The sequence below is a fragment of the Dicentrarchus labrax genome, unplaced genomic scaffold (genome assembly GCF_905237075.1).
Source record: "Dicentrarchus labrax unplaced genomic scaffold, dlabrax2021, whole genome shotgun sequence".
Taxonomy (NCBI): Eukaryota; Metazoa; Chordata; class Actinopteri; family Moronidae; genus Dicentrarchus; species Dicentrarchus labrax.
In genome coordinates this window covers 15,373,481-15,386,663 of record NW_026136701.1, presented here as the reverse complement: position 1 = coordinate 15,386,663, position 13,183 = coordinate 15,373,481, and the positions used below count along the sequence as shown (strand labels likewise).

General features: G+C 40.2%; 2 protein-coding genes across 4 annotated transcripts in view; one reads left to right on the top strand and one right to left on the bottom strand.

Moving 5' to 3' along the window:
- The window catches only part of LOC127367486 (phosphatase and actin regulator 1-like), a 46,592-nt gene extending 41,430 nt beyond the window's left edge, over window positions 1-5,162 (bottom strand). Inside the window, exon 1 of one of the 2 annotated variants that reach the window (XM_051407395.1) lies at window positions 4,972-5,162. In XM_051407395.1, coding sequence (XP_051263355.1) covers window positions 4,972-5,083 — 112 coding nt within the window. In that variant the 5' untranslated portion in view covers window positions 5,084-5,162. The remainder of the gene's footprint in view (window positions 1-4,971) is intronic. The other variant, XM_051407411.1, reaches the window with a different exon arrangement.
- An 819-nt stretch (window positions 5,163-5,981) lies between these two features.
- Window positions 5,982-12,234, top strand: LOC127367541 (NAD-dependent protein deacylase sirtuin-5, mitochondrial). 2 transcript variants are annotated; one of them, XM_051407465.1, is made up of 10 exons: window positions 6,010-6,123; window positions 7,107-7,200; window positions 7,451-7,555; window positions 8,220-8,353; window positions 8,781-9,006; window positions 9,630-9,717; window positions 9,846-9,899; window positions 11,360-11,483; window positions 11,657-11,772; window positions 12,092-12,234. In XM_051407465.1, exons 3-10 carry the CDS (start codon window positions 7,456-7,458, stop codon window positions 12,162-12,164), a joined length of 915 nt encoding a protein of 304 aa, XP_051263425.1. In that variant the 5' UTR covers window positions 6,010-6,123; window positions 7,107-7,200; window positions 7,451-7,455; the 3' UTR covers window positions 12,165-12,234. The 2 variants fall into 2 exon arrangements, with proteins under 2 accessions (XP_051263416.1, XP_051263425.1); XM_051407456.1 differs by lacking the exon at window positions 7,107-7,200 and having other exon boundaries at window positions 5,982-6,123.
- The last annotated feature ends 949 nt before the right edge of the window (window positions 12,235-13,183 follow it).

Genomic DNA, 13,183 nt, shown 5'->3' with positions numbered 1-13,183 from the left:
TTAAACACTTTTGCTAATAGCCTCTGGTGTTGCTACAAACAGCTAAAAACATTACAAATTCAACAGCCTCTGCACTGGCGCCAGCCCAACTAGTTAATCTGAAATTCACTTTCTCTTTGAAAAAAAGGACTGACAGTTCGAATTGGTAATTGAAAATTCTGCTTGTTCTTGACCTTGCAGTCCCATTTAGCATGCCTTTTGAATTCCAACAACTAGACTAGACCTTATTCTATGAGAGTGTATATGCAAATAATCAATAAATAATTAACAAAGTAGTGAGACACAATACAACAATATTTGCACACGTGTCCTGTCTAGAGAGGCTGCAGTTAAATCTCTCCCGGTGCCTGTATGAATCGTTTCTCCTACATACATTAAATCCTCTGGTAAACCCTGCTGGCACACAGGGCTCTGCAGCAGAAATTTGTCCCGTCCCACCATGCATCTAGTGTGTATTGATTGTACTCTTTCGGACAGTGGTGCTTACTGTACACAGGGATTGCAACACAGAGCAGCAGCAGTGGGAGAGAGAGAGACAGAGAGAGATGCAGGGAGTGGTGGGTGGTGAATGAGTTGAGTTTAGCTTTTTTTAGCTTAATGTGGCTGCAACACAGAGCCAGATTTGAACACTGAATTGTGAGACAGAGAGTGCATGTACTGTACATATCTAAATACTGTGTGTTCAACCTTACATCTATGTGCATATTTACATGTGAACTCACATCTACATTTGTATACATGTTCAAATTTTAGTCTGTTGTATGTATGTTGAATATGTGTAAGAATGCAAATACACATTTGCAAGGGAACTATGCCATAGTATCTATTCTCCAACAACTGCAATGCAGCCATGTCTGGGCTTTGGGCTTTGTCTATTTGCATTCCGACCAGGTATTATGGTGGGAGCGTTAGCCATTGGCGTCCCCACACCTCTACACCGCACACATCATCCAGCTGTTCGGCACAATTAACATCTGTACAGTAGGTGTGCTGTGTTTAATGTCCCATATGCCAGAGCAGACCTGAGAAGACCCTAAGCCTGTAAGGACAAGCTGACCTGTGTGTCGAGGTTGCAGGGTGCACTAAAAAAAACAACGTAATGAATATCAAAACATATTAGCGGCATTCTAAATTGCAATATGCTGCATGATCCTTATTCATGAGCTGTACCCAAATTCTGGCATGGCTACAAGCAAGTTCTGTTTAGAGAACATCTTCATTAAAAGTGAACAAAACCTACCTAGATTACTGCTTCATTTACTCTTTTTTAGCACAATTAAAAAAGCAAAAATGAGAAAAACTCTGTCATGTAGACATTCCTGCGGAAAAGCATGAATGTGCAGCATTCACAAGATAGCTGTACTGTAAATCACAACTGTAATTGGACCAGACAGTCAGTCTGTTATATTAACAACAAAGGAGTATTACCAAAAGGAGTCGAATGCAGAGAAAGAAGGACTGGAGTAAAAGGTTAGGTTGAGTGTGTGAGCAAAGACGTAAGAACCCCCAAAGATGTCTGGTCTCTTTGGTAGAAGGTTGTTAGTGGAAAATCAAAAGAGCTAGCTCCTGTAATTGGGAGAGGTTTTTTTGTGTGTAGCATGAGTGTGTAGACAGAAAGCAGATGGGGCTGTAGTTGAGCTGCTGAATGAAGGGAAAATAAAAACAAGCAGACAACCTCTTCTAGTGAGACAGATGCTGTGTCAGCAGGCAACACATGCAGATCACACTAACAAGGGACCGATATGCATACAAGCTTGGTGCTCACAAAACATGCACATTGACATGTACACACAAATACACATGAACATGTCTCTGCCTTTTGGCCAAAAATCCATAGACAAGATCCTTAGGTAAACAATAATGTTTCTAATTCCACAAACACTGTAATCTCTCAGCTGCTAGTCCAGATGACAACGTGGGTGCGCGCGCGTGTGTGTGTGTGTGTGTGTGTGTGTGTAGAGGCAGTAAAGATTGAAATCAAACCTGTGAAATAGGACAACCATCCATCTACACCTACATCCTCTTATGTTTTATGACAGGTGACACAACCGTTGGTAGCTGCACAGTAACAGATGCCGTTATATCATTACGTCTTTGTGACTGTGTACAGGGCCATTTAACTGTGGGGCAAATTAGATTAGCACAGACGCTAAACAGGTCAACACAATAAAACAATGTTTCATACATGCTCTCTGATTTCATTAGAAGCCCTTAGAGTATCTGTCATTTGCCTGCAACAAGCCCTGTTTATAACATGCGGCAGAGACTGACTCCCCGTACACACATTCAGCTGATCCATGTACGGGCTAACAAAGCTCAGTTTCAGCATCTGGTAGTAAAGCGAAGCATCAGCTGTGTACACACTGAACAGTTGAGTTGGCTTCGAACCTTCGACTCGTCTCCAAATGATCACACACTCAAACTCACCACACATCAAAAGATATTACACAACTCGGTCTCATTGAAGCAGACGCCAGGCTGGCAGTGTCTTGATTATCACAGGACTGTGTTAGATATTGAAGTGCATTTCCTGCTGTCTGTGAAGCAGTAGTTCATTGATAGAAACGTGAACACATAACATTTTCAGTGGCCCCACAATAAATGTGTCTACTCAGATAAAAAAAAGAGTTCGCTAAATGTAATTGTTTTTATGATCTATGGAGAATATTAGGCTGTGTTTTAGACCATTGTAATCACCCTGAAAACATTTCAAGAGAAACTAATGCCATTGTCTTGTCCAGAACTACACAGAGATAATTGCTTAGTCCCTGTTTCACATCCTCGGCGGCTCTGGTCATTTATCACTATTAAGCACCTGGGCACACAACCACAAGACTTTTGGTTTCCTTGGCAATAAGCAAGCAAGCTAAATCCTGCTCCACTTCTTCAGGTGGAAGTGAGTCAACAGTGCTGTTGTACAAATCGCCCCCGTACCATCCTCATGCTTTGTATGAGCTTGTCGTAGAGTAGGGAAATTTAAACAAAAAAAGGAGCACAGAGACAAATGACAGTGTCCTGCCATTGACAACAAGCTTGTCACCACAGGCCAAACACTCAGTGGCAAGAGCAGCCTAGAAATACAGAGGCTTATCTGAGATAAACATGCTGGGAGGGTTTTTTTTTTATTTAACATTCACTCATCCAGGAAAACACAACTGAGCACCCTTGCTCTTTTCCAGCAGGGCCCTGGTTCACATTGCACACCTGGGAGCTGTCAATATAGCTGCTACGTGGTTGGTTACTGAGCTGCAACCCTGGAGAAGGTTGCAGTGACTTTACGATTAAAGTGACAACCCGGTGATCCCAACCTCTAGAGTCTGGACTGCTACTGTGCTTACTTGAGATAACAAAGACTCTGCTTAGTGCCCTTATACAGTAAAACACATTAGAGGTAAGATTAGTAGTTGATTAAAATGATTTGCTGGCAGCTTTTCAAGTGTCAGCAAATCTCTGGTGAAATGCTGGTTGGACAAAAAAAAGCAACTTAAAGATGTAACTTTGGTCTCTAGGGAATTGCAATGGACTTTTTTGTGACATTTATAGACTAAATTGTTAAATGGTTAATGGTTAAAAAATGTTGATTGATTCATCTATGACAATCTGTAATTGCAGTCCTATACACAGACACATACACACTGCACCACAGAAGATGTTTGCAATGTGCATCACTATTAGCTTGTTTTCAACAGAACAATGAAAAAACACTCAAACCACGTTCTTCACATCAGTGATTTCAATAGAGAAAAACCCCAGTTATCTAAAGACAATATAAGATAGGCTATAGGCTAAATAGGACCATCTGCAAATCATTTCCCAAAACATACAATTAATCTTCTATTAAATCCCTTATTGAATTGGCCATCATCCAAACACCACAGCAGACTATAGGCGTGGTACTCATCTCACACATTTTGCTGAGGGGATGAATGGGTGTGACTCCAGCAGGCTGAGATGCTGGGGCAAGGATATCGCTATAAAGTTGCAATAGCTCTTAGTACTAATATGTGTTTCATCCCCTATCTCAGAACATTTGCATCAAGGGAACGGCGTAGGACTTGTGATGTCGTCCTAGTCATTACACATGTGGGCAAATGATCCCGGTGAATGAGACTAATAAGAGAAAAGCTCATTTGTGACTGCTACAAAACATCAAATATCCTCTAGAGATTTCTGGTAAATCATCTGCTGGCTGCAGAGTGTATCTTAATTACACTGGCGTGCAAAAGATCTGAATCCTGTTGACTCAGTCAGCATAAAATGCCAAGTCACCATGGTAACAGGGGATGCAACACGCTTTGTAAGGAAGACTATCCACCACGAGCATCATCGCCGGATCTATTACAACTGTATAAAATGCGGTGATTAAAATCTACAAGAAACCGGATGTCCCATCAGATTTCGTGCACCACAGCCACAGCCAAAGCTTGGGCTACTACAGGTCACGTTGAAGCTTCTTCATGTTATGTAACCGCGTTGAATTACAGCGGTAGAAATTACCGAGCGCTGACGAAATCCGAAATTCACGCATGAACGGCGTTTGAAGCTGTAAAATGTGCAGTTTAATATCTGAACTCCATCACATATTTTATTTGTTTTATTTTATTTTTTTGCGCCAGACGCGTCAGTAACCACCAGCGTTAGTCCACAAAGTTGCATAACATTTCAGTCACATCACCACACAGGAATATTTGTGTACTATCACAGCAAGAACTATAACACCAGCCCACAAGGATAATAGCCCGGAGCCTGAATAACCTGTCATTTTTCCATTCGCGTAAAGCAGGAGCGTTTCTCAGGCTATAATCCCCCCCCCCACACACACACACACACACACACACACACACACACCCCCCCCCACACACATACACACACCACATAAAGACATCTGGCACAACATCTAACAAAAAGATTTCGGGGAGCAGGATGGATGGATGGATGGATGGATGGTTGGATGGATGGATGTGCGCCTACCTGTCCGCAGGTTGAAGGAGAGCCGGGCTTCAACAAGATATGGGGTGTCGCTCTTGGAGCGGAGTCTCCTTATCGGTCTGCGGTCTGTGCTGCTGTCTGGAGTGGTCGCCATCAATTTGAACCAGTGTCCGGGGTTGGGGGGGGGGGGGGGATGACTGCTGGCCGACTGGGGACAGACGCAGAACCACGGCCACTCACACGCCGAGAGGTAGCTATTGATGGGGAGGAGGGAGAGTTCACACACACACATACACCGAGAGAGGGAGGGAGGGGGGAGAGAGAGAGAGAGAGAGAGAGAGAGAGAGAGAGAGAGAGAGGCGTTGGTGGAAATCTGGCATGGATAGGCTTCAGTGTGAATAAAATATATTTTTATATATATATGTAAAGATGGCAAAATATGGAGGAAAAACAATGTTACACAAGAAAAACTAATTTACATTTAAATCAAATGTAGAACTTTAATTCATAACATATGATCTCAGGCTATATACTGTATATGCTGATTTAGACCTACACTAGCCTATGTGTTTATTTTATCTGTCAAATTCCAATTTGGCTTGACCATAATTAAGTACAGTGTTTGCTAGTATTGTTGTAGCCTACATAGTTTGTCTACAATGTTTATAGCCTAAACTTTAACAATATAATAATTCATGATAAGAATGAAGCATGATTATTTCTAATTTCTAATTATAATTATAATTTGTATTGTTATAATTGTAAACAGGGCTTTCATTGTCACACTAACACAATGAAATGGCACTGACATTGATTTTAGAGGGATCAGTACAGTATCATGTGATAGGCTGTGTGATGCGTTCAAGTCAGATCTTTAATTGTCCCACAGGAAGAACTACAAAAATGTAAACAATAAAAAACACAATACAAACACAATTTAACGACAGGACTTCAATGGTGGAGCATGAAGTGTTGAGTAGGAGAATGAATGAATCATCCTGAATGAATCACACTTACAGCACTCTACCACTAGATGACTCTCCTAAACTTTTTTCATTTTAAGGGCATTTTGTAAAGCGCGATTTACGACAGTGTGGTGCGTTTACGGCCTCTCAAGATAATTGCTGTGATAGAGGTAAACAAGCAAACTCGGCGAGGCTTTCTGCTCCCAAAGTGGGAATACCACAAAGTTAGGTAGGTACGGCAAGGTTTTCTAAGGGAAGATAGTTAGTTAAGGGGAAGGTAAATGCTGTGTTGGGTGGGTATTACCCGTAAATACACGTGTTTGGATGTGCACGTTAGTTCCTGCATATGTGACAGAGAGCACGACAACATTTCATCCCTAGCTAACTAATTCACGACGTTACAAGCGACGGTGTGTTACCGTGCTCCATTTTAGGACACTGTAAAGGACTTAAAGTCAACCACTGCACTGTACTTTCAAGATATTTATGTATATGATTTTCAAGTGTCTGGTTGGTTACCTTGGAAGAATACTGTTTAAAGTCCAAGAAGAACAACAAACAGCCATAGTAGTGAGCACAACTTCGCTGTAACTCATGGAAATATGCAGACTTTCTAGTTACAGCTCTTTGTCTCTAACTTGTAGTGAATCGCGGTCTTTTCTACATTAAGCTGTGCAGCCTGTAAAACCTGTTTCGACACGTTCGGCTTTAAGTTTGTTCAGGCTTGCAGGGCTCACCCAATTGCCTGTTTTTTATTGATAGTTTTATTTAAGTAGTCCCATTTAAACGCCAATTTTTACTTTTACTTCCAACCTCTTTGTTTTAAATTGTGTTTTTTGGACATTCCTTGTCCTGCCAGTGCCACTAACCAGGCTTCTTCAGTTTTGTTGCAATTGCAGGCTTCATTTAAAACGAGAGTTACCGCTGCTGTGATTGCACAACCCTCATTACATGCATTCCTCTTTCCATATCTTGTATTTATTTCGAAGCAATGTTAAGGGGGGGCATATTTATACAGTTGCACATACACAGGCTCATTTAATCTTCTATGCAAAATCACCCTTTTTTTTTTTACATTCTTTATAATAGCTTTACATATAGACTGCATTTTCCTACATTTCACTGCAGTGAAATACATTAAACAAAACAGCATGGTTGCTATTGCACCTAATGCACAATTTGCATAATTTTGTAAATATGCTCCATATGTAGCATTTGGTGTCTTTGGACTGTTCCTGTTAAGGATTTAAGACCAGTGCTCCCTGGAAGACTTCCTGACTAAATGAAGGATAAATAAAAAAATAAGGTAAAGTTCTGTGGGTTTGAACAGATTTGTAAAGTAAAGTAACTCCAGTAGAGTTGAGGTTAAAGGTTGATTTGTCATCTTCATATTAAGTACAGAAAGTCATAATGCATGTTGTATAAAGAGAGAAAATCTGCACCACATACAGTAAATCAAAACAACTGATTGGTGAGAAGAATACAGATAAGAGTTAAAAGTGGGACTAATTTCTGCTCTTTTTGTGTTCACTGTCTTGTTCCTCGTGTAACAATAGTGACAATGCTGCTCCAAAATCGAGCTGCGTTTGCCCTCGGTCTTCGCATGTACTCCACTAATGTGACGAGAGGGCCTTTGATGGACACAGCAAGACCAAACTCAGGTAAGATGAAAGGTATTAGGTTTATATAAAGTTGGTTTGCTGCTGTGTCAGCTCAGTACTGATCCCTCCTTGTCCTTCCTGACAAGCACGATAATAAAAATGATTAAACGAAATGAAATGTTTTTAGTAACACTTCACAGCGAGGTTCAGACATATCCTAGCATCGAGAAAATTAGTTAAAAATCAATCAAGTAGTAACTGCCAGTTAATGGCAAACAAACATGTAGTTTCTGGATAACTAAATCAAGAACCATGTAGTAGATAATGATATGTTATTATTGATTCAATAATATATTCTATGTTAATGAACCAGTGTCTAATGATTACTTATCTGCTACTTTCCATACTGACCTCTTTCACTAATCAATTGTTCCTGACTCCACTTTTGTACAGCAGGGGCATCAAAAACACTATAATATATGACTCAAATATTGTAATACTACTGAAGTATTGATCATATATTGCAGCATCCAGAGATCTAGCCAGACATAGCATTAGTTGACATTTTGTTTGGACTGTAGTAAAAGATTTCAGTGAATTTCAGGACGAAAATGTTGGAAATGATCAGCTTCAGAACAAAAACACTGATAACTCAAACTGACATTTTCTTGATAGTAATTGCTAAGTTATAGAATGTGTTTTTCTTTTCCCTTTCTTTTCCCAGACATGTCTGAATTCCGTAAAGCCTTTTCTAAAGCCAAGCACATAGCAATCATCACAGGGGCAGGTGTGAGTGTAGAGAGCGGAGTACCAACGTTCAGGGGAGAAAATGAGAAGTGGAGGAAGTGGCAATCTCAGGTAAGTTCTTAAAAAGCGAAGCACACGCACTATGCACGTGGCGGTTTTATTTATTTATTTTTGTCTTTTTATTTAGGTCAAAGTTTTGTGTGTGGTCTGGTTTCCAGCTGTAGTTTTGAGTTGTTGCTGTGGAGTGGGTGTATTTTATGTTTACATAATACATCTTCACAGCTCAGTGGCCTTAACTCAGGAGCAACAGCCAGTAAAGAGAGAGATGATGTTTGTTGCGTAATATTGATTCTTGTCGTGGGCTGCTGAAAGATTTACCTCCAGGAAAGAATCAAAAATGGTCTTTTGTACAAAAAATATAATGTCCCTCCCTAATTGAAGTATTTAAACTTAATCTGTGTCTAATTCTTGCCTCTGAGTACCACACTAACTTCTTAGCTCTTGAGTTTTGTCCTAAAACAGCATTATGTTAATGCAGGACCTGGCGACACCGGAGGCCTTCTCTCGCAACCCGTCTCGTGTCTGGGAGTTCTACCATTACAGAAGGGAGCAGGCTTTGAGCAAGAGGCCCAATGCCGCCCATCTAGCCATAGCAGAGTGTGAGGCCCGGCTGAGGAAGCAGGGACGCTCCGTGGTTGTCATCACCCAGTGCATAGATGACCTCCACCGACAGGCCGGGTCCAAACATGTGCTCAAGGTTCATGGTGAGAGGCAGAGTTGGGCCAGACTACCAGGCATTAGACTTAAATAGTGACATTTCACAGGATAATAGGTGTGGAATGATTGGCTTATGTGTTTCTTGAAGTTCTTAATTTGAACAAGTTGCCATCTAGATAAATGCAGAGGTTTCATTTCGCTATGGGGATGAATCAAATAAGACTTGAATATTAAGTCAATTATAATTGAAATCCTGTTCCATATTCATTGATGACTGGAAACCATGACAGCGTAGTATGTTCCATTGTTTTACTGGGATATGGAAACATTTTATGAGTCATAGTTGTTTTTTCAAACAAACATCCCATGAGCCCACAGTTAGTCACTAGTTTAATGTCAGTGGACCAACAACAAGTTCTTTTTTATGACATCATTTCAAGTGTTAATTCTCTCATTACCATCTCAAGGAGGCTGTTTTGTATGTTTTCGCACAGTTTCAGGGAGGAAAAACAGCGCTAAAGCCTTTGATTTGATTTCTTTGCCGAAACCTTGCTTTAATGTATGAGTCAGGGCACAAAACAATCAACAAATTCTGTGGAGAGGGACATGTTTTCTGTGACTCCAGTGGGCCTAAATAACAAACAGCTGTGTTTTCTGTGTTTAACTGCAGGCAGTCTGATGGAGACTCGCTGTGTGAGCTGTGGAGAAGTGTCTGTGAACAAGAGAAGCCCCATATGTGCTGCCCTAAAGGACAAAGGGTAAAAGGCAGCACCTCTGGAGTATACACACACTGATAAACATGCAGGACTTGTAGCCCGATCTCTTCAATTTAAACCACTAATGTATGTGCTATTTAACCTACTGTGTTTGTTCTCTTATTATACAGTGCCCCTGACCCAGATGTTGCTGATGCCCAGATTCCTGTGGATAAACTGCCAAGGTGGGATTACTGTCGGTTCATGTTAATAACACAGAGGGTTAGATTTACTAAGCCTTTTATAGTGGTTTTCTGATGGATACTGCGCCTGTAGTTTCCCTTTATTAAACAGGTGCACCAGCCTGAAAATACAGTCTTTCTGTCAACTTAGATGCATTCTGCATTGCAGCAGTGAATGTGCTTCTCTCTTCTACTTGTATATGCATTTGAGGGAGGAGTGTACGATTACCATGGGAATTTGCTTAATTTTGCCAATGCCAGTTTTATGTGAAAAAATTATGTTAAGAGGCAACTTTGTGGTGGGAGAAAAAACATGAATGAAACTGCATTGTACAAAAATCTTTATAGCAGCAGACAAAGATTGATATAATGAACTAACAAAATATCCGAATCTTATAAGGCCAAAAGTAAAATGCTGATGGAGTTGGTTTGTGCTCATTAAACATGAACTTAATGTTAATGAGATGTAGAATGTCTGTATATAGCACTCTTTAGGTAAGAGGGTTAGGTGCAGTTTTTTTCAACGTGGTTCAAGAGACATTAGTTGTATTAACCACTGTCTCCACCCTCCACCTGCTCAGCTTTGAACTTCTGTTGGACCTGCTGCTACTTCCTGCTCAGCGCGCTCTCTGTCCCAACTCACCCTCACCACCTGTTGCAGTGGCCTTTTTTTTTATATTGTATATGTGTGTGTGTGTGTATATGCATCGTATTTAGTTGCTCCTTTTTTTTTTATTTCCTTAGAAGTTCACTTAATGACCATTGCATTAATAATATACATACATCAATTGATTATTTTTCTTAGTTTGAGTTAAACTGATATAACTACATCATCTTTTTTTTTAGCTTCGTGCTCTCCGGCTACCTACCAGTGAGCCACTGACTCTTTCACTCACAGAATGCACCTTGCACTGATGTAGCTACAAGCTGCTGCTCTTGTAGATCAGTGTGAGAGCAAATGAAATGAAGACCGCTGTGCCAGCAGTGCATTTCTCTTTGCAGTTCAACTCTCTCACTTAACTCCCATGTTACTTATAGTGAAGTCAGGGCTTGAAAATATGAATATGTTTGAAAATGTGCTTTGGAAATCTTGACTTTCCTCTTAGACCTTAGAAGTGTTGGCTGACAAATTTAGTTTTACTTCAAATGCACACATTGTGAACAGCAACACAGCATACAAAGAACATGGGTTATACCGTTGAAGCATACAGAACAATAGGGAAGTGACTGTGCTTTAAGTTGACTCTGTAGTTTCATTATGTCTGACCCTCCATCATTAGATTATGTAGGACAGAAAACTACAGCTTCTTCTTTCTTTACGGGTCGTAACTACCAAGCATGTTGCACCTCTGGGCACACAATCTGTGAAACTATGTCTGTGTGGATTTGGGCTTTTGTGTTATGGCCAATTATTCTGTGATGAATGCAGAATGACACAATTAATTTGGTGCCGCTGTATCAAGGTGTGATGAAAGCGACTGCCGCGGTCTGCTGAGGCCCAACGTGGTGTTTTTCGGAGAAACTCTGGACTCTCACATCTTGACCAAGGTGGAAAAAGAGATGGAAATCTGTGATCTCTGTCTGGTGGTGAGTTATCCTCATGTTTACATCCATTCACGTCATATTCTCCCCTTGTGTAATGTTATTATGTAAAACAAATATTTGTTCAGACTCTCTCAAGGACTGGAGCTGAAATACAATGCTGTACAGTAGATTTCAAGCTGATTGTGGTGTCATTGCTCTCTGTTGTTAACCTATAGGTGGGCACATCTTCAATCGTTTACCCAGCAGCCATGTTTGGCCCTCAGATTGCGTCCAGGGGCATTCCAGTGGCGGAATTCAATACACAAACAACACCAAAAACGGAGTACTTCACGTAAGTCAGCCAACAAACCCGAGTGCATGTTGTAAAAGATGAAACTATACCACCTATCTGGTTCTATAATGTATGTAAGTTAACTTGAAAATATATGAGTTAAAGGTGAAACCAAACCAGTGGGTAATGATGCACGTGGATATTGCTATTTAGTGCCACCTGCTGGCTGCATAGGTAACATTCAGGCCTCTTTCCCAATTTTTGTTACCTTGAAACAGTTGCTCACTCCAAGGCACTTTCAACTCAATAAATGACCTTCCACCTGTTATCCTAAAATTCTGACTTTCTTGTGTTTTTCTGTGTGTGTGATGTGGCACAGGCACCATTTCCAGGGTCCATGTGGAACTACACTGCCTCCAGCTTTGGCGCGACATGAGTCAGAGGTTATTTAAGAGCCACAGAAATGGCTTTACAGACAGCAACCAGTGGCTTCTTCTACAGACTATCCAAGGCTCGGCGGGGGGGAGTTTTAGCTTTTTTTTTTTTTTATTCCAAAGGTTTGCCTTTAAATCACTTTAGCTGTTAAAGCTTGGTAGAGGGAAAAGATGTACAGAATGTAGCTTTTTAAGACAAATCTCTTAATACTTGAATATATAGCTCACTAAACTGGAAATGGGATATTGTATGTTTTACATATTGTCTGCTTAGAGTTAGGCAGGAGCTATGTTTGGTATGAGAAAGCAAATGCACTATGTATGTAGTTATTCGCATAGGAAAATATATTCTCAGATATCAGAGGGTATTTTTATTCTTTGTATTTCTTGCATAATAGATACTGGTGAGGGATTGTCATATTTTAGATATACTGTGCTCTAAAATGATGCTGTAGATCAGAACCTACTACTTCTGGTGCCAGTGGAGAGTATTCCTTTTTTCTCTTTCCACAGGATGAACAGATGTATGGAGCATAACATAATCTTGTGCCTTTCAAAACTGTTTACACAACCTTGACCAAATGCTCGCTTTAAATCTCAAGTGCAAATCAACCAGTGTTACAGAGATTTAGCAAAGTGTACAGAGTTTGCTTTTGACCAAGGACCGAGAGGGTAGAGAGAGGGAAAATCTTTTCGATCCTAGCCTGAATCAGCGTTATTTCACTCTCATGTGTTTGTTATGACATCAGTATAGTTACATGTCATGGATTATTCATGATACATTTTTACAAATTGCAATGTCTGTTTTCAATACATACATACATATATATATTTAACCACTGTAGATGAAAATTGTCTAAATATGAAAGCAATCATATATGAAACATGATTATCCTTTTTTTTTTAAACAACTTGTTTGCCCATGAACATTAATTTCTTATGATTTATTCTATTAAAACTGCCAATGCAATTATACAGATCATAATCATTAAAACACTAAATGTACATTTGCTGTTTCGTGATATTGTCTGCTTTGA